Below are 19,043 nucleotides of genomic sequence, written 5' to 3'. Positions count from 1 at the left end.
TGAGGTTATGCTTCAAGGAAGGGGTTAAGAAAAAGTACCTTTACTTTGCTTTAGAGGTTTCACAACTGCAGCTATGGTCAGTTAAATATGCCAGACTCTTGAAGTATGAATAGGTCTAGGAAAAAAAAAAATCTGTTCTTATGAAATAGAAGGCACTCAAAATAAAAAGAAAAGTTGATGCTGTGTAGAGGTTTCCCCCTCTTTAACCTGGGAGGGCAGGCAGGAACTAAATGCTTTGGTTTTCCTAGCACTAAGCCTTCAGACCCAACAGCTAGACTGTTTCTACCTACCTATCCCAGAACCCCACTTGAAGTTGCACAGGAATTAAGACAGACTTCAAGAAGTGCTGGCCAGCATAGTGGCTCGAGTGCAGAGATGAGGCTTCGAAGAGATAGTGCAGGTATTCAATTTCTTCCTCTACAGGTTGCCTCACATGAAAGACTGCCAAAGAAAAGGCTTTCCCTTATCTATGCAAATATGTCCCAGCATCACTACCTGGCTAATTCTAGTAGTGCGCAGAATAAAAATAGAAAGCATCTCATTGCCTTATTCACAGTTTCAGTAGTCCACCCTCAAGGCTAGAGCTGCAGCCTCACTGCATATGCGAGGAGAAAGCCCACAGTTCCCCAGCCCTCCCCACCCTCCCATAAGCAGGCTGTCCCTGCTTAGGGGAAGAGAGGTCCCTGAAGCACATGGAAGCACACTGTGCAACTTCATTGCAGCAGCTTTTGGAGTAGGCTTGCTCAGAAAGGGTCAGCACTGTCCAACACCACTCACTTTAGACTAGATGCAAGAAGTTTTGAAGCCTTTATTTAGTAGCAATTAAATTATTCAATTAACACTAACCTCCAGACACCAGTTAAAATATTGTACAAAGAGCAGCTTGCCCTCTAGAAGCTCTGTACACAGTTCGATATAAACTTACACTCTAAGATTGAATGCACCCCACTGAAAAGGGGTAAAGCAGCTGTGCACAGGAGGCCTCGCTGAGGTGCTGTACTACCTTTGAAATGCACAAGACTTCCTCCGCAGGAGTTTGCACAGTACAGACACAGGTCCTGTCCCCCCCGCCATGTTCCACCGGGTCCTGGACTGATTAGGTTCTCATCTTTTTGCAGTGGTGCTGGGCACCGGAACTTCTAGTGCATGAAACAGGTTCTTTTAAAACCTGTTACTAGTGTGCAGTTCAAATCAAATCCATAGATATTTAAATGGCTCTTAATTCCTTAAACCGTAAGGTTGGTAGCAAAACAGGAGAGCAAAATTCAAAACACACTGCACAAAAACATGGAATAAATACCTCTGAGTAATGTTACCAGCTTAAACAACTGCATTAATGCTCCAGAAACGGGAACGCTTCTGGAATCTCTGACCAGAGCTCAGGATTTAAGGGAGTTACTTTAGTAAAAGAAAAGTCACTTTATGAAAAATTACATCTTTACAAAAGTGACACACCCTTCTTCATTTAAGAACAGAATATTGCAATTACTGTGTGTGCTTTTAAACATTCCCATGTCACAATAAATAAAACCAGTTTTACTTGTGCCAATGTTATCTACGAAAGAAGGTATTCACAGAACAGCCGCGGGCGTTCTATTCCTCATACACCACAACCTAATATAGGTGTATTCAGCAAACAGGGCAGCTCGAAACCATGGCGACTTACTTCGTCCACACAGGACCCACCATCAGCCAGAAAAATTATTCCCCTACCTATGGGACTGCAGACCGTGTACCACCAGATTTACTGTGGAGATGCTTAATACTCTGATAACATGTCAGTTTTTTCAGCAGATAAGTAAAACAAGGGAAAACATTAAAACAGATTAAGACTTCTTTGTATCAGTCACAGGCTCCTTATTGCATTTTAATAAATATCAGGCAAGTTAAAGTAGTTTCTGTCCCAGTAGTTGCCAGAATAAAGCCAGTCCTGCGTACCAGTATAGGGATTGGGGCCTTGGTGGAACCATCTGCAAGGAAACATAAAGCATGTTAGCGAAGCTATCAACACACACTTTTATGGAAGTTCAGAACTGCTTTGCTGCACCTTCGGCAGTTTACTGTTCAAAGTAATTATTGTGATTGCAGGAGCCCTCTTGGTTTTAAATTCATGAGTCAATTTAAAGTCATCTTCAGTGGCTAGATCTCCCCATTTGCCACACCGCTTAAATGTCTCCTAGGTGAAATGACTGACACCAGTATTTTGTCACGTGAAGCAGTCAAGGCTATCACATAAAAAAGGACAGTACGGTTTTACTTCAAAGCAGTTGTGAACAATCATTTTGGCATGCATAAGCAGTAACAGTTTTTGCAAGACATGTAAACACCACAAGCACTGCAGTCCTGAAAACAGAAAAACATTATTTCCCAGGGATCTAGGTTTCCCCTTGTTTTTCAAAGCCTTGTTTTGGAACGCACTTAACTCAGAACAAGCGTGCCGGCTACCCTCAGTGTAGATGACGTATCACCCACAGGCTGCAGGAAAAGTCCTGGCTTATTACAACGTAACTGTGTTGCATTACACCGTTAGCACAGGGGCTAATCTGAATAGCCAGAAAGCTGATTCCGTCTGCATGAAGTTTTGCTAAGCCGGTTGTTGCTAGGAACACTGAAGTTTAGCACCTTCTTTCTTTCCTTCCCTCTCCCCTCCTACCCTAATCTGGAGGCGCAGTCTACACACGCACAGATTACATGTGCATGTGTATATAGCCTTTTGGTGGGGGAGCTATCTATCTGTAAAATAAGGTGCACTTACTTATACTTGCCATACTAATGGCAAGCATCCCCCAGTGCTTTGACAGTACAACCCTGTCAAATCGGCACGGCACAGAAATTTGTCCTTCTTCCTCCCTCTCCCACACCCATTTCTGGCAATCCTGCAGCCCGAAATCGGCACGGCACAGAAATTTGTCCTTCCTCTTCTCCCACACGCATTTCTGGCAATCCTGCAGCCCATTACTGAACACCGCTTTCTGTTTGGGCCAGGTTACTCAATCTTCTGCCTCCAAAGTACACACTGCACAGTACCAGACCTCTAGCATTTTAACTTCTTGTTTTATTTTGCCAAGCCGTGTTTATGGCACAAGTCAGTTTGCTAGAAGCTGTTTCTGTGGTTAACATGCCCCACAGCTTCCTTTCACCTCCCCATGGGCCACAAAAGCCAGCTCTTCCTTTCTATGCCTCACTGCAGTGAACACATTCAAGTAAATCACGTGTGTGCAAGGCAGCCCATTTTAACTCGGCTCTTCCCTCTTCCTTTCTATGCCTCACTGCAGTGAACACATTCATTTAAGTAAATCACGCGTGTGCAAGGCAGCCCATTTTAACTTGGCTCTTCCCTTCTAGGGTACCGTAAGGTTTCAGAACAGAAATTAAAGCACATTCGGACCAAATATGTATGACTTGGTCTCTTTAAGAAGCAAAAGCATAAAGGCCACCGGTATTGCAGCGTCATGTTACAAAGCAGGGCAGCTAATAGGCGAGTCTTGCTTGGCTCAAAAGATTTGAGATGCTTATCAGAAGAAATGCCTTGTACTGTCTTCACGGTGGCAAACTGAACGGTTGAACACTTCAGTGGTTCTCCTGCTGTCCTGGTTAAGTGAACTGAAGTCAACAGAAGACAGAAGTCACTCAACCCTTGTACTGCACATGGTTCACTACTGCATCACCTCCACGCAGGATGCGTCAGCTATTCCGAAGTAACTGGTGCGTGCGTGTGTACATGCGTCCAGTTCACCACCTAGTTCACAGGTAATAGCAGCTCATTCCAGAGCACAGAGAGTTTGCTGAGCGGCAGAGCTATAAGCACAGTCTCTCACATTAAGGAATTCTACCACCCAATACCTCACTAGTGTGTCTTCAACACTTGTACAGGTCAGGACAATGTGCCCCTCCTCCAGTGACCACCTACTTCAATACGAAGGGGAAAGGTGATGGGAAGAACTGAGTTTGAGAGACACGGGAGACCCAAAGCAATCAGATAATCTAGCCAGGCAAGTGATGGGCGAAGGAGGGGACTCATTTTCATCAAAAGTAACAGACCACTGCTATGTTTCAGAACCGAACTAGTCTTCTACTCAAGACTACTGGTCAGTCTCTAAAACATGACATGTTCATCATGAATCACTTCTTCAGAAACACCAAGACCCCACTTCTAAAGTGGATTCAAAGTAACTAAAAAAAAATGACTAGGCACTTCGGAGAATTGTCTTACGAGGGAGGAACTCTACTAGACAAAGTAACTAGCCTGCTTTTCTGTGGCTAGGCAATTGCAATAGTTTACATCAGAGTTTATATTACACTGCAGATTAAGACCTACAGTTGACCTTCTGGGAACAGGTGGGAGAGCTTCCCTTCACAGTATGCACTTTTTTCCCCCAAAGCACAACTCCTCCTCCACACTTTACATTCATCCTTTGGAGGCAGTCACACTTGGCATTCCTACTAGAGAGATCAGACACTAGGAATTTTCTGCCAAAGCTTTAGAAACATCCTGGAAAACAGAGAGTTCTTAAAGGATATCCCAGGCAAGTGCTGAGCAGTACCTGCACAACAGCAACTGAAGAACCTTGTGAATGCTGTCTGCACTAATTATACACCCCCAAAACCCATTGCTCTGAGTTGCCCCCTGGGAATTCCCCAACTTCCAATACCAACCTCAGGTGCTTTGAGCTATACCTTAAGCTACTTCAGGCACCTGGAGAACACAGAATAACTATCCCTTGCTTTGAAAACACTTGGTGAGAGGTAGAACCACTCTGAATTCAGGAAAGAGGGAGGTGCAAGACTGTCCAGCACTTAACACGTTTACTGGGAAGCATTACAAAAATGTTATTTTCCACCAGTCTCAGGGCAAACAAACCCAAACACTTCAGGAGAGCAGGCACAGGAAAAATACAAAGGCAGACACGTCCAAACCTGGGACTCTGGGATGATGGGTGACTTCATTGGAAAAAAAGAAAAAAGTGATTTATAGTTACAAACAGACATTTTAAAGATATTTAATCCACAGTGTCTGGGTGTAGTAATAGCTAGTTAACAGGGAAGAGATGAAGCTTGCTTACTTTTACAGAGTTTAGCCCTACCATTTTTTTTTCTGTGAAGAGACTGCCAATTTATTACTATACTTTTAAATAGACCTTGTCTGGTCAAACTAGATTCATTCGGTCATGTTTTCACAGTTTCTATTTAGCTTCTGTGTAAGAGCTCCCAACTGACCCCTCTTATCTTATACTAAAAAAAAAAAAAAAAAACCCACCAAAAAACCCCCCAAACATCCTGGCAGATCCCTCGTAAGCTAATTTTTCCCTTAGCTCTTCTAACTTTTGTAGTTCATAACCCTCTCAGAAAGGAGACAATGACTTGGGTATCTGGGTGTTAAAGTCATTTCACCAACGTGGAGAATAACTGTATGCAGTAGGAATACAGTATTGCCAGCACACAGCAACTGATCTGAGGAGTCACGGGCAATAAGCTATCAAGTTCACCGGAGGAAGCATTTCCTCCTCTCTTTGGCCAAGCATGCAAATTTGAGGCAATTATAAATTAATCAGCAACAACAGTCCTTACAAGCAGCTATCAGTAGCAATATCTTTTTCGTGTCAGAACCAAGAGGCGCTCAGAAAAGACACCACAGTTTGTATTTGCATATGGGTGTGCAAGCCGTGAGAGGGAAGGAACCGAGACCAAGCCTGACGCTTCCCTCTGGAAGCACTACACAGCCTGCAGGGACCAAGGCTGCAAATACAACAGTGGCACTACAAACCTGATGATGTCAGCTCTTCATGCTGACACAACACTGCACATCACCAGCGTGGACTGGCACTTAACCTGAATGTTCAAAACCTTTATATAACTACACACACATAGGGGCAAGCATGCTAACCTTGTCTTCCAGTCTTCCTCTGACTTTGAACGATTCTTGCGGGCAGTCCTTTGTTTTTCTTCTAGCCTCTTCTTTTCTTCACTAGCTAGATCTTGAAGGAATGAAAATACACAAATAAAAATACAGAAGTGTAATATAAGACAGGGACATTACTCCATCTGACCCAGCAAATAAATAAGGGAAGGAGTAAGAGTTGTCCATTTAAAAAGCCTCCTACATAACAGAAGAGCTTCTGGTTTAGTCTAAGAGCAAAGCCAGGCCAGCTGTGGCACAAGATCAGCCAATGGAATCCCAGCCAATGGAATCCCAGTCTTTAAGACTGCTAAATACATGTTTATTCATGGTCCGAGGACCCTGAAAACACATTTACGTGACAGCAAATGTGAGCTAGGGGAGGTGGCATACCCAGAATTTATTTCAGTAGGCAAACTGATTAAGATATGCTGGGTTTATTTCAGAAGTCTGGCCACCTGCTTCTTGTTAAGGTTTGGGGTAAGTTGTTACTAGTGCCTAGTTCCTGATCAACAGGGGTTTGGAATATTCATTTCCAAACCACAAAGAATTGTCTCTCTGCAGCATCCCTTCATTTTTTTGTTAACACACTAAGGTAGTACAGGTCATGGTCCTAAACAAGCAGAACTGTTGCTTCTATTTGGCAGAAAGGATGGTCAGAAGGTCTGAGGAGTAAGTCAGACTAAGAAGCAGGTTAGGTGAAGGGCGATCTTTTTTCATACCTGAATCCTCAAAAAGCATTTCATAAACATCTTGGGAAGAAGTAGTTGAGAGAATCATTTTTGGAAGACTATCAGCCATTCCCAGTTACCCTGCCAGCTACTAACAGACTGTGTATTGCCAGTCTATCTGCTAGACAGACTTTATGCTATTAGTATAGTTAAGGAATATGGTCTGTTGCTAACAGCATAGTTATTTACACTTCAAGCTTAGACAGACAAGTTCCTGGGGATGCTCTGAACCAAGTATGTCCACCCTGATGGCCACAAAAGAATTGTACAGGCAGGAGACACTGATTGTGGGAATTCACCGATCTGCTTTTTTAAAAGCCTCAGAGAAGTGGTTATCAGCTTTTGAGAAAAACAATGCACAACTGCACTGTATTGTGCCTGTGTCACAGTTCTTCATACCTAGATCTCGGACTATTTATCAGAAGTAGTCACAGTCATTGCCCTATTACATAGGTGAAACTGAATCAGAGGTTTCATGACTTACCCCAATCACTTAGCAATCCAGAGAAAGCAAGAGCCCCCATGCTTTTAGTCTACAAAGCTGGCCATCCTGCTTTAACGTACAAAATGCCAAAGAAAAAGGAGCAGAAGAGGGCCAGGGGAAGGCTGTTCCACACCATATTGAAGTATTTAACACCAAGTCACACGTCGGAAGACTAAAAGACACTTTTCACTCTATGGCACCTACAGTAACAATCTCTATGAGGTTTCTAAAAAGCACACCATTTCTACTCACTGAAAGTCTCAATGTATTTCTAATTCGCTATTCTAGGACAACAGAAGTGTTCAGCTCCCACTGAAGAATAATTCTGCATCAAGTGTATTTTTTGGCACTGCAGTTCCACTTAAATAGTTTAGACCGCATTTCTCAGAATTGGCACATCAAAATACTCCTTTCGCATTGGGCTGATGGAAACAGAAAACTGAAAAGTTCACAAATGCTTCCTTTCGATGCTCAGAGATTGTCTCCTTAGACTAGTTTCCAATTACAGGGCTTGACTATGGAGCACAGCGGAGGGCCTAAAGCTAAATAAAAAGCATAGCATTGTGAAGTTTAAGATTCTTGCTTATATGGAAGAACATAAGCAAGTAAGTGGTGTGGTGGGTTCCTGGCCAGCAACTACGCACCCACAAGCCATTTGTTCACTCCCATCCACCCCAGAGGGTTAAGGGAGAGAATCAAGGAGCAAAAAGCAAAAAAATCTCATGGGTTGAGGTAAAGACAGTTTAATAAGTGAAAGAAAAAAAAAAAAGGAGGAAGAAGTGATGCAAAGGCAATCACTTACGACCTTCCACCAGCAGACCTATATCCAGCCAGCCTCCAAGCAACAGCTACTTCCCCCCCGACACACACAATTTATTGCTGAGCATGATGTCATATGGTACGGAATATCTCTTTGGTCAGTTTGGGTCAGCTGTCCCAGCTGTGTCCCCTCCCAGCCTCTTGCCAAACCCAGAAACAGAGAAGGCCTTAACACTGTGCTGATGTTGTTCAGCAATAGCTAAAACATTGATGTGTTACCAGCACTGCTTTGGTCACCAATCTAAAACACAGCACCATACATGGGCTGCTGTGAAGAAAATTAACTCCATCCCAACCAGCCCCAGTACAGATGGGTGACATACCTTTCACCAGAAGCATACCACAACCTGCAGAAGGCTGTATTAAAGAGTTACTGGCTTGCACCATGGAGGAATGTATCTTTATGGGTAGCTACTTACTTTAACAGTTCATCTAACAACTTGAATGGGGAATTTACTTTTTTCCCAGTCCCTCAGTTTTAACAAAAAAAATAAAGCCACCTTTGCCAATAACTGAAGTTACCTATTTCTCCATTTTCCATGGCTCTGATATCTGGTCGTAGCCGGCAGTCAGTTTTGGGAATGACACTCTCCATTTCTTTGTCCAACTCATTCAAAGCCATAGCAAAGCTAGTAAAATTATACATCTGAAATTCAGGGACAAAAATAAAAGGTGACTTTACGATGTCTCTAGCTGCTACTCTTAATACACAAGAAAGCCGTTGTCTAAAAACAAACATCCAAGTGCTTTTTTATTGTTTAATCACTCAAGATAGGAATACTCAAGATACCAGCAAAACTGCACTGTCAGGCAGACCGTAGGTGATCCTTGGTGCTTCTGTTTAAGCAGGCCAGCATCCAATTACTCAGTGCACTATTTCTTTCTTATCTTCTTTTTCCAGTCCTACTGGTATTTTCCCTCTCTCTGCAGAGAGATTTCCCCCCTGATTGACCCACTGAGGGCACCTTTTCTTGTTGCAATTCTTTGTCATTCCAGTTGCACGCATACCCTTGTATTCCACCCACTGGCCCTCCGGCTCCATAGCCCTTCACAAACCAACACATGCTGCGCAGGCTTTGCAACAGTCTCCTAGGATGCGTCTGTCCTCTAGTAACGCCCTTCAGAAGAGATTTCTCACAGGTAGGTGCCTCAGTGGGGGCAGCAGGGTGGAGAGAAGAGGCGGGGAAAGCCCCCATACCACTAGCTACGTGAAGCATCCCATTTTCCAGAGAAATTCCCGTAACTCTACAGTCATGCCTGTGGCAGTTATCCCTCCAACCCCACATTATAAAGTTACAATTGTAGTGTGAAAGTTTGTTGCAATAAACAGGCAAATCCAGACTCGTTAATGAAAGAGACAACAAATGGATTTGCTTTGTGTTGAACATACAGAATAACGGGATACCACCCACTTCCAATAAGCAGAAGCATAGCTGACCTGTGCTGAATTTGGAGGTCTTGGAGTTATCTTCCATAGCAAAATACTTCCAGGAATAACATACACACTCTCAGAATCTGGCAACGGCATCTCATCTGGTTCCTCAGTATTGCCCACCTAAAGGCAGCACACAAAGAAAAGACAAGGAGTTGTTTGGAGTCATAAACCATTTACACCCATTCATTCCAACACTGGAGCTTACATAAAATTATTTTCTTGACCAAAAGTAAATAATTTCAGCAACGAAGAAACTTTTCTAGATGCTTGTCAAGAAGGACAACAGGATTAGCATACATACTCCCAATAGTTTCTTGCATCAACATCTTCGTAGATATAATCTGGATGTTGAAGTGTTAAGAAATGTCCATTTTTCCACCACAGAGATGTCCCGTTTCCTCAAACACAAGCATTTCCGTGCCTGATATTTAACTCCATTACTGCTTCATTGAAGTTGAAGAATAGAAGTCACATTCCTCATCCTTCCACATCAAAGAAATGCCAGCACATAATGCAAATGCTGTCTTCAGTTACAGAAAGCCCTACGCTACTGCTCTTTGCTCAGAGGAACCTTCCTTTCCATTGACCACTACACTACTGAAATGGCAGACTGCAAACGTTACATGAATATCCTAGATTACCTACTTCTTCTGGGAAGGGTATCCTATGAAGGCTGACACATACGGCCTGAGGCAGCCGCAGCCACAGCACTGTGAAATGGTTTTCCCAGAAAGGGAGAAACCACCCAGCATTACTAGGGCAGTAGAGAATAACTGGTGGTCACAGCGTAGATGTGACCTGAACTAGTTCTAAACCATCACCCTTTTACGCACAGCTTTAAAGCAGCTGGGGTCTAATGCTGCTGAAAAAAAAAAAAAAGGAGGAAGAAGTGATGCAAAGGCAATCACTTACGACCTTCCACCAGCAGACCTGTATCCAGCCAGCTCCAAGCAACAGCTGTGTCCCCTCCCAGCCTCTTGCCAAACCCAGAAACAGAGAAGGCCTTAACACTGTGCTGATGTTGTTCAGCAATAGCTAAAACATTGATGTGTTACCAGCACTGCTTTGGTCACCAATCTAAAACACAGCACCATACATGGGCTGCTGTGAAGAAAATTAACTCCATCCCAACCAGCCCCAGTACAGATGGGTGACATACCTTTCACCAGAAGCATACCACAACCTGCAGAAGGCTGTATTAAAGAGTTACTGGCTTGCACCATGGAGGAATGTATCTTTATGGGTAGCTACTTACTTTAACAGTTCATCTAACAACTTGAATGGGGAATTTACTTTTTTCCCAGTCCCTCAGTTTTAACAAAAAAAAATAAAGCCACCTTTGCCAATAACTGAAGTTACCTATTTCTCCATTTTCCATGGCTCTGATATCTGGTCGTAGCCGGCAGTCAGTTTTGGGAATGACACTCTCCATTTCTTTGTCCAACTCATTCAAAGCCATAGCAAAGCTAGTAAAATTATACATCTGAAATTCAGGGACAAAAATAAAAGGTGACTTTACGATGTCTCTAGCTGCTACTCTTAATACACAAGAAAGCCGTTGTCTAAAAACAAACATCCAAGTGCTTTTTTATTGTTTAATCACTCAAGATAGGAATACTCAAGATACCAGCAAAACTGCACTGTCAGGCAGACCGTAGGTGATCCTTGGTGCTTCTGTTTAAGCAGGCCAGCATCCAATTACTCAGTGCACTATTTCTTTCTTATCTTCTTTTTCCAGTCCTACTGGTATTTTCCCTCTCTCTGCAGAGAGATTTCCCCCCTGATTGACCCACTGAGGGCACCTTTTCTTGTTGCAATTCTTTGTCATTCCAGTTGCACGCATACCCTTGTATTCCACCCACTGGCCCTCCGGCTCCATAGCCCTTCACAAACCAACACATGCTGCGCAGGCTTTGCAACAGTCTCCTAGGATGCGTCTGTCCTCTAGTAACGCCCTTCAGAAGAGATTTCTCACAGGTAGGTGCCTCAGTGGGGGCAGCAGGGTGGAGAGAAGAGGCGGGGAAAGCCCCCATACCACTAGCTACGTGAAGCATCCCATTTTCCAGAGAAATTCCCGTAACTCTACAGTCATGCCTGTGGCAGTTATCCCTCCAACCCCACATTATAAAGTTACAATTGTAGTGTGAAAGTTTGTTGCAATAAACAGGCAAATCCAGACTCGTTAATGAAAGAGACAACAAATGGATTTGCTTTGTGTTGAACATACAGAATAACGGGATACCACCCACTTCCAATAAGCAGAAGCATAGCTGACCTGTGCTGAATTTGGAGGTCTTGGAGTTATCTTCCATAGCAAAATACTTCCAGGAATAACATACACACTCTCAGAATCTGGCAACGGCATCTCATCTGGTTCCTCAGTATTGCCCACCTAAAGGCAGCACACAAAGAAAAGACAAGGAGTTGTTTGGAGTCATAAACCATTTACACCCATTCATTCCAACACTGGAGCTTACATAAAATTATTTTCTTGACCAAAAGTAAATAATTTCAGCAACGAAGAAACTTTTCTAGATGCTTGTCAAGAAGGACAACAGGATTAGCATACATACTCCCAATAGTTTCTTGCATCAACATCTTCGTAGATATAATCTGGATGTTGAAGCGTTAAGAAATGTCCATTTTTCCACCACAGAGATGTCCCGTTTCCTCAAACACAAGCATTTCCGTGCCTGATATTTAACTCCATTACTGCTTCATTGAAGTTGAAGAATAGAAGTCACATTCCTCATCCTTCCACATCAAAGAAATGCCAGCACATAATGCAAATGCTGTCTTCAGTTACAGAAAGCCCTACGCTACTGCTCTTTGCTCAGAGGAACCTTCCTTTCCATTGACCACTACACTACTGAAATGGCAGACTGCAAACGTTACATGAATATCCTAGATTACCTACTTCTTCTGGGAAGGGTATCCTATGAAGGCTGACACATACGGCCTGAGGCAGCCGCAGCCACAGCACTGTGAAATGGTTTTCCCAGAAAGGGAGAAACCACCCAGCATTACTAGGGCAGTAGAGAATAACTGGTGGTCACAGCGTAGATGTGACCTGAACTAGTTCTAAACCATCACCCTTTTACGCACAGCTTTAAAGCAGCTGGGGTCTAATGCTGCTGACATTAATTCCGCCATGCAAGTGTACGTTACAATACTGAACTATAGTCAGCTAGACAATGAATACGGCTCTCCCAAGAAAACTTGGTGTCACTATCGCAGCTAAAAACAGCAGCATGTTTCAGAGACCACTGGAGAGTAAAGCTGAACTTAAAGGCAACTAATGCTTTAAATACTTTGGCTACATGCCAACAGTTTTAATCCTGCTGCTAATAAGCTTTGCTCTCTGATGGTTGCATCAGATAATACTGACATTTTAGTGCAAAAAAAATGCAGTACCCAAACTGGACCCAGTTATCCTCTGAGATGATTCATGCGTTATGCCTCCAAGGAAATTAGTAAGTATTAAGGGTTCTGTTTCACTGTGGAGCACTTGGGTACAGTGCTTTTGATAACGAACAGGTTGCAAAAGTAACCAGAACAACATGCAGACCAGGTTCAGTCCCTCAGCTATCAGGAAGCTAAACAGGGCTTTTAGTTGACTACATCTGAACTGTGCTGGCAACCTGCCATTCTGTCCTTTGAGGGACACTGATCAATCTTTCAGAAATCAGGATGTGAAGCAGAACAGGTCAGAAAGATATCCTTATATCAAAACAAAGACGCTGCAATGCCAGACTGTCAAACTCCAAACCAACTTTTATAGAAAGACTACAGTACACACTGCAATTTGTGCCTTGTTGGATACATAATCTTAAAAATGTCGTAAGAATGATCCACATTTTATGCTCGGCACTGCTCAACCTCTCAGTATATTGCTAGGAGGGTATTAACAGACTTTGCCAAAGCAAGACCTCTAGCGTCTGTAAACGAGGCACGTGTGAGGGCAGTTGCTGTTGCCTTACATTATGCTCTTCCATATATTTGCACTGAAAATTCTGCACAAAATGCTTCACCTTGATTAAAAAAAGCTCTAGTTCATTCAGAGCAGAATCATCCTGGTCTAAGCCCAGGTCTAGGGGGTTGGTAAAATACCACCTTTGCATACATGAAGGCTTGTCTAGCTCCCTGCAAAATTATTCTTCCTTAAGTTTTATCCCTATAAAAATCAAAGGGATTCGGAGAAAAATCTGGGGCAATTTGCAAAAGGGCTCGCGTCCAAGCAGGTCCCCTAAAGGGAGACAGAAGCAATTCTTCATTAGTAGCAACGCAGCACAAAGGAATAGCTGGAAAACAACTAAATAAATCTGAAAATTCTAATTAGGGGAAGTTTGAAAGGCCATGTACTTTCATGCCTGAATGAATCCTTCACTACCATGAAGGGACAAACCACATGCAGACATTATACATGCGACTTGGCTCACCTAGATGCTCAAAACCCATAAACAATATCAACTCCTGAAACACAAGGGGGCAGCGGGAATACATATTCAACAAAGACTACCTGATTCATAGTGTGCATTACAAAGCTCTCAGTTTTCTACACAGAAATAGTTCTGTTAAATGACTAGAAAAAGCGTGCTTTTCTAGAGTCAGAGCAACATTGCAGCTTGAGCTTTATGCAAGAGGATGCTTCATTTTGAAGTGAAAAGCAAGGATCATCTTGAGCATTGTTGGAAAATGCAAAGTGGTAGCTGAACAAAGACACAGGGTATGTTTTTCTTTGTTCCTTCTCCCTAGAGCTCACAGGGTCAGACTCGAAGAGAAGCAGTAATCTCCAGTGCTTTAACACTCCCCTGACGACAAGCACTGGAGCAATCTCAGATACAGCAACAATCTAAACCTGCACAGGAACAACTGCTTTCAGAGTTCTCTGTCTCTTTTTTCTTAAGTATAAAAACTACCAACACCCAAACCAACAAAAAACCTGGCTTCAGTCACCAAAGGGAAACAATCCCTGTTTTAAGCTACTACGTGAGCGGTTGTTCTTCATCAAGCTGTATGTTGTCACCACCACCATTCACCTTAAACAAAAAGCATACTGTTGAGCAGAAATCTGGAAGAATTAAGAATGAGGTTTTTTCCCAGAAGAAAAAAAAATGCAATTGTGGAGGGGGAAAAAAAAGCAAGCATTTCTATGGTTGTGAAAATTTAATAGAAAGCAATACAGAAATTCCTTGGAAAAGCTGGAAAATATGATCTTCTATCAAGATGAGAAACTAGACTATCCTGCCTCTAGGAGTCCAAATCCTCCTATTAGAATATAAATGTTATCATATATGATCAAAACCATGGTCCAACTAATGGATATGCTATTTCCTCCATGTGACTTGGGAGGAAGAGGCAGGTAATGAACCAGCCACTATTTAGATCACTCCAAGTTTTGGGAAGTTTGAATACAAATCCTTGAGAGAGAAAGCATTTTATCCCTTAATGCTGGTACTCATCCAATCTGTTTTGTATCTTACTAGGAAAGAGAAAATAAGTGAAAAGAAATCTTAATGCTCTTAAATTATACTAAAATATTTAGCTGTCTTATGCTTTCGAGATACCACTTCTCTACATGAATAATACCTGTTTACCGCTTTTCTTCTCTTCTGCATTTTTCTTGTCATTTTTTTTGTAAGCTTCGAATGTAGCTGGGTCAACACTGTACAAACACTCAGTCCACTTCCCATACAAGGCACAAAGTTTCTTTTTGCTGTCAAAAAAAGACTATGTTTACAAAGGAGCTTAAAGAGATTTATTTCATCATTTCAGACAAAAAAATATTTGAAAGAACTTTTGAGACCAACTCTTAAAACTCCATTATTGGAGTTGCACAATTCATAACCTTGCTGTTGCAGGTTCATGCCCTTGACAGACTATGTTAAGGGCATTCAGTTCTACAGCTCCCATCAGAAACAGAGGACAGCCATTTGCTTCCTGTTAGGAATGGAGCTGTTACCTTTTGTCCTGAATGTAGCCTTCAACTTTGTGCAACTCCTTCCCAAAGAGGCCGCAGGGCTTGAAGCTTAGTACACATTTCTCACCAGTTCTAAAGGCAGAACAAGAGGGCATTAATTACTTCCAAATGCTTTTCCTCTTCAAACCTGCAGCAAGTGAAAGCACTCACACTCTCAACTTACTTGTGGTTAGTTATTTCCACGTTTCCGTACTGCTCGATCCAAAGTTTGCCCACAATAATGTTATGCACGCAGCACGTAGGATTTGTCCACGTGTAGGCTTCATTGTGTCTAAGGGAGGGGAATAAAAATTAAAATACTCTATCTTTGTACTGGATGTCACTCCTGCAATGAGCCATCATCTATAAATCGCACCAAGTCTTGAAATGGACATGGCAATAAGTCAGGAAACCCAAGAAGTTTATTAACCTATTGCTACTGATTTTATGAATTCCTTAAAACAGCCACTTCAGTGCAGTCACTGCTAGCACTGAATGACACGAGGAAAGCCAACAGGACTCAAGCGTGCTAGTCTTAGTAGGACTGATGTCCAGGCATCTGCAGAACATACAGACACAAGCCCCAACTACTGCTACTATTAGTACACTGTATATTAGGAGAAATGATGGCAGTTCCTTTCATCTTCTCATCCCCTCCTCCCCACAAAGTGATCTGCCATCAAACATTAGGATGTGGGAGTTAGACATGTCTGTTCCTAAGCCATGAGACTAATGCACACTAATCATCATGGATGTGGCCACTGTGCCTATGCAATTATTACTTATCAACTTACTCAAGAAGCTCCAAAGTCATTGTGCCTTTTGGTTCCGCTTCCACGCTCTTGCCCCAGAATTTGAGTTTAGGATAAATTGATCCATGAAACACAAAATCATTATTTAAACCTTCAGCATAGAAAGCACTGATTGGTGGATGATGGCTAACTTGCTCTGACAGAAGTCTAAATCCAAGATCATCTCTGCAAAATAAAGACAACCAAAAGCATGTATCTATGTATCAAGTGTAGTGAAGTTGCAGTTCTTTTCCCCAGGGTGAAACAGATAGTTGGACCCATGCATAGTTGCTGTACTCAGTGCAAGAGTTAGTTAAAACACTAGGATAAAACAAAGAGACAGATCAACTAATACACACAAAATCCTCATTCTAAATAACTGAGCCCATAATGTAAAAAGGTAACAAAAACTACTAAATCTGATCAGCCAATATGTTTACTTTTGATAGTGACCTCTTTCTTAAACTTTCATATAAACATGGGCCAAAACCTCACCTGAGAGAAAAAAGTGCCCTAAGTGCAGCAGCACACTAATAGACTAACATTGCCTATTTGTATTCTGGACACTCATGTAATGAATATTACAATTCTAACACCTCCCTTATGTACCATGCATCTTTTCATTCAGAAGGTTTCAGAAAAAATAGTCATTTTTGTAAATAAAACTTGCTTTTAAACCTGGCAAATTTCCTTTGCCTGCTCGGAGTTGAAAGTTAAGTAGTTTCCCTTCACTGGAAGGTGCATTGCTGAAGAACAACACGCATTGCAAGCACCTCCAGCAGCTGCTAGGAGAATGGGTGGAATCCTACAAGCCAGAGAGCAATCTGCAAGCCACCTGACAAGTCTAATGAAGCATCAGTTACACAGAATACCACTCTCCGCTCTTCAGTGCGTCTTCTGTTCATTACCTGATCAATTCATACGTCTCCCCAAGCAACGGGTTGAACGGCTTCCCTGTACGTTCCCACTGTGAGGCTACAGCAGACACAGCAAATGCAGCAACACACTATTCAAAAGAGTATGAGTACACAGTTAATCTCCTGATTTTAGTCTTTATCAACTATCAACAGCAGTCATGGCATTACAGAATGACTCTTCTGAAATACCTTAGCAAAGCTCTGTTTGCAAGGCAGAGGAATAAAGTTTTCATCAGAAGACTAAAAAAAGCAAGCCTTAGGAAAAGCAAAACTTTTTCCTAGATAAGCAAAACTGGTGAATGAATGAGAGAATCCGACATGCAGCAAATTACAGGAGTTCCTCCTATAATGAGACTATCTATGAAGAAAAAAATCCCAACGCATTCATCAAGAGCTAGCACAAATTACCACATCCAAAGTACCTGCATTCGCTCAGTTGTGCTGGAAAGTGAGCTGGCTTTGTGGATGAGGTATGTATGCTCCATATACTCTGTAAGTCGCTGTAGAAAGCTCAGTGGCTCATTGAATATAACCGGCATTGTGATCTTCGACAACTCCTGATGCGCAAATGAAGTTTGTGTTAAAAACCAAATGATTAGATACGCTGACCTGCAGTAACCCAAGTGTAATTGGCTTATTACAAAAATAAATTATGCTCTCAGTGCTAATGCAATGTGCTTGACCTGGCTCCACTAATGCTGAAAGGAAAACACCCTGTACATCCCTTATGAGCTTGATAAGCCCATCTGTGTTGACGTTAAGGCTACTTTTAAAACAAAAAGAAAACCAAACATCAAACAAACAAACTTCCTACCAAACTTCCTACCAACAAATGCATTAAGAAGGTGAGATGAAACAATAGAATGAAGTATTAAGGACCCTTTTAAAGACTTAAGTTATTTATTACTCTTAAAATAGATATAGGCCGTCTAATTACTTAAACATATTATCTTTTTTTGGAGGCAGGTGGGCAGCTGGGGGGAGGAGGATGAGAAAGGACAGGGAAACATGGCGAGTAAAAACAGGGATTCTGTATTCTGAAGAAAAAAGGAATTTTTGTAACAGGAATAAAAATTTAAAAGAAGTCCTACAGCTTTGATGCTCTTTATTCTCTTTCTCATTTTTAAAAAGCATGCCCTCTGAACGCATAACATAGCAATGTTTTAAACTGCCTGCAGTAGCAAATTAAAAGCATATAGTATGACCACTGGCAATGTGCACAGTAAACAGCACTGTTCTTAACCATAATAGCAGCATCTGGCACTAACAGCTTTGGCAGACACTTCAGTACAATCCACTCCAAGTTCTGTCCCCCTCCTCCCCCAAAGTGCAACTTCTGTGCAGCAACTTCTGCAAAGCAGAATTAAGACCTTTGTGGATTGTTTTCCTGCACACACCTTATGCAAGACAGGCTTTCAGTCTGCTCTTTGTATTTTAAGGTTGTAACACTTTTCTGCTAAAGCCACTGTGAGAAGCCTCAGATGCTTCACAGCAACTCAGGAGACCTGGAGCTGCTGATACAGGCATTCCCCAGCATTTCCACATCTCATTGCTTGGTGCTGTTTCTAACTACAGCAAGGGGAGGAGGAGAAAACAACAGTGACTAAATCATAAAATGGTTTGGGTTGGAAGGGACCTTAAAGGTCATCTAGATCCAACCCCCCTGCCATACGCAAGGATACCTTCCACTAGACCAGGCTGACCTTGAACACTTCCAGGGAGGGGGCATCTACAACTTCTCTGAGCAACCTCTTCCAGTGCCTCATAGTGAAGAATTTCTTCCTTATATCTAATCTAAATCTACCCTCTTTCAGTTTAAAGCCATTACCCCTTGTCCTATCACTACATGCCCTTGTAAAAAGTCCCTCTCCAGCTTTCTTGTGGGCCCCCTTCAGGTACTGCAAGGCTGCTATGAGGTCTCCCCGGAGCCTTCTCTTCTCCAGGCTGAACACCCCCAACTCTCTCAGCCTGTCTTCATAGGAGAGGTGCTCCAGCCCTCTGATCATCTTCG

The 19,043-nt window shown here is 42.4% G+C and overlaps 1 protein-coding gene across 2 annotated transcripts in view; it reads right to left on the bottom strand.

Moving 5' to 3' along the window:
* Nucleotides 1-779: 779 nt before the first annotated feature.
* OSBPL1A (oxysterol binding protein like 1A) overlaps nucleotides 780-19,043 on the bottom strand; it is an 86,525-nt gene continuing 68,261 nt past the window's right edge. The window contains exons 19-29 of one of the 2 annotated variants that reach the window (XM_009285639.2): nucleotides 17,455-17,589; nucleotides 17,024-17,121; nucleotides 16,119-16,301; nucleotides 15,509-15,616; nucleotides 15,328-15,417; nucleotides 14,955-15,081; nucleotides 11,641-11,757; nucleotides 10,725-10,848; nucleotides 5,885-5,975; nucleotides 4,918-4,941; nucleotides 780-1,970 (exon numbers count right to left, since the gene is read on the bottom strand). In XM_009285639.2, the coding sequence (XP_009283914.1) occupies nucleotides 1,868-1,970; nucleotides 4,918-4,941; nucleotides 5,885-5,975; nucleotides 10,725-10,848; nucleotides 11,641-11,757; nucleotides 14,955-15,081; nucleotides 15,328-15,417; nucleotides 15,509-15,616; nucleotides 16,119-16,301; nucleotides 17,024-17,121; nucleotides 17,455-17,589 (1,200 nt within the window). In that variant the 3' untranslated portion in view covers nucleotides 780-1,867. The remainder of the gene's footprint in view (nucleotides 1,971-4,917; nucleotides 4,942-5,884; nucleotides 5,976-10,724; nucleotides 10,849-11,640; nucleotides 11,758-14,954; nucleotides 15,082-15,327; nucleotides 15,418-15,508; nucleotides 15,617-16,118; nucleotides 16,302-17,023; nucleotides 17,122-17,454; nucleotides 17,590-19,043) is intronic. The other variant, XM_009285640.2, reaches the window with a different exon arrangement.

The sequence above is a fragment of the Aptenodytes forsteri genome, unplaced genomic scaffold (genome assembly GCF_000699145.1).
Source record: "Aptenodytes forsteri isolate BGI_AS27 unplaced genomic scaffold, ASM69914v1 Scaffold23, whole genome shotgun sequence".
Lineage (NCBI taxonomy): Eukaryota > Metazoa > Chordata > Aves > Sphenisciformes > Spheniscidae > Aptenodytes > Aptenodytes forsteri.
Note: the sequence above shows the minus strand (reverse complement) of the source record. Positions and strands in the feature narration are given on the sequence as shown.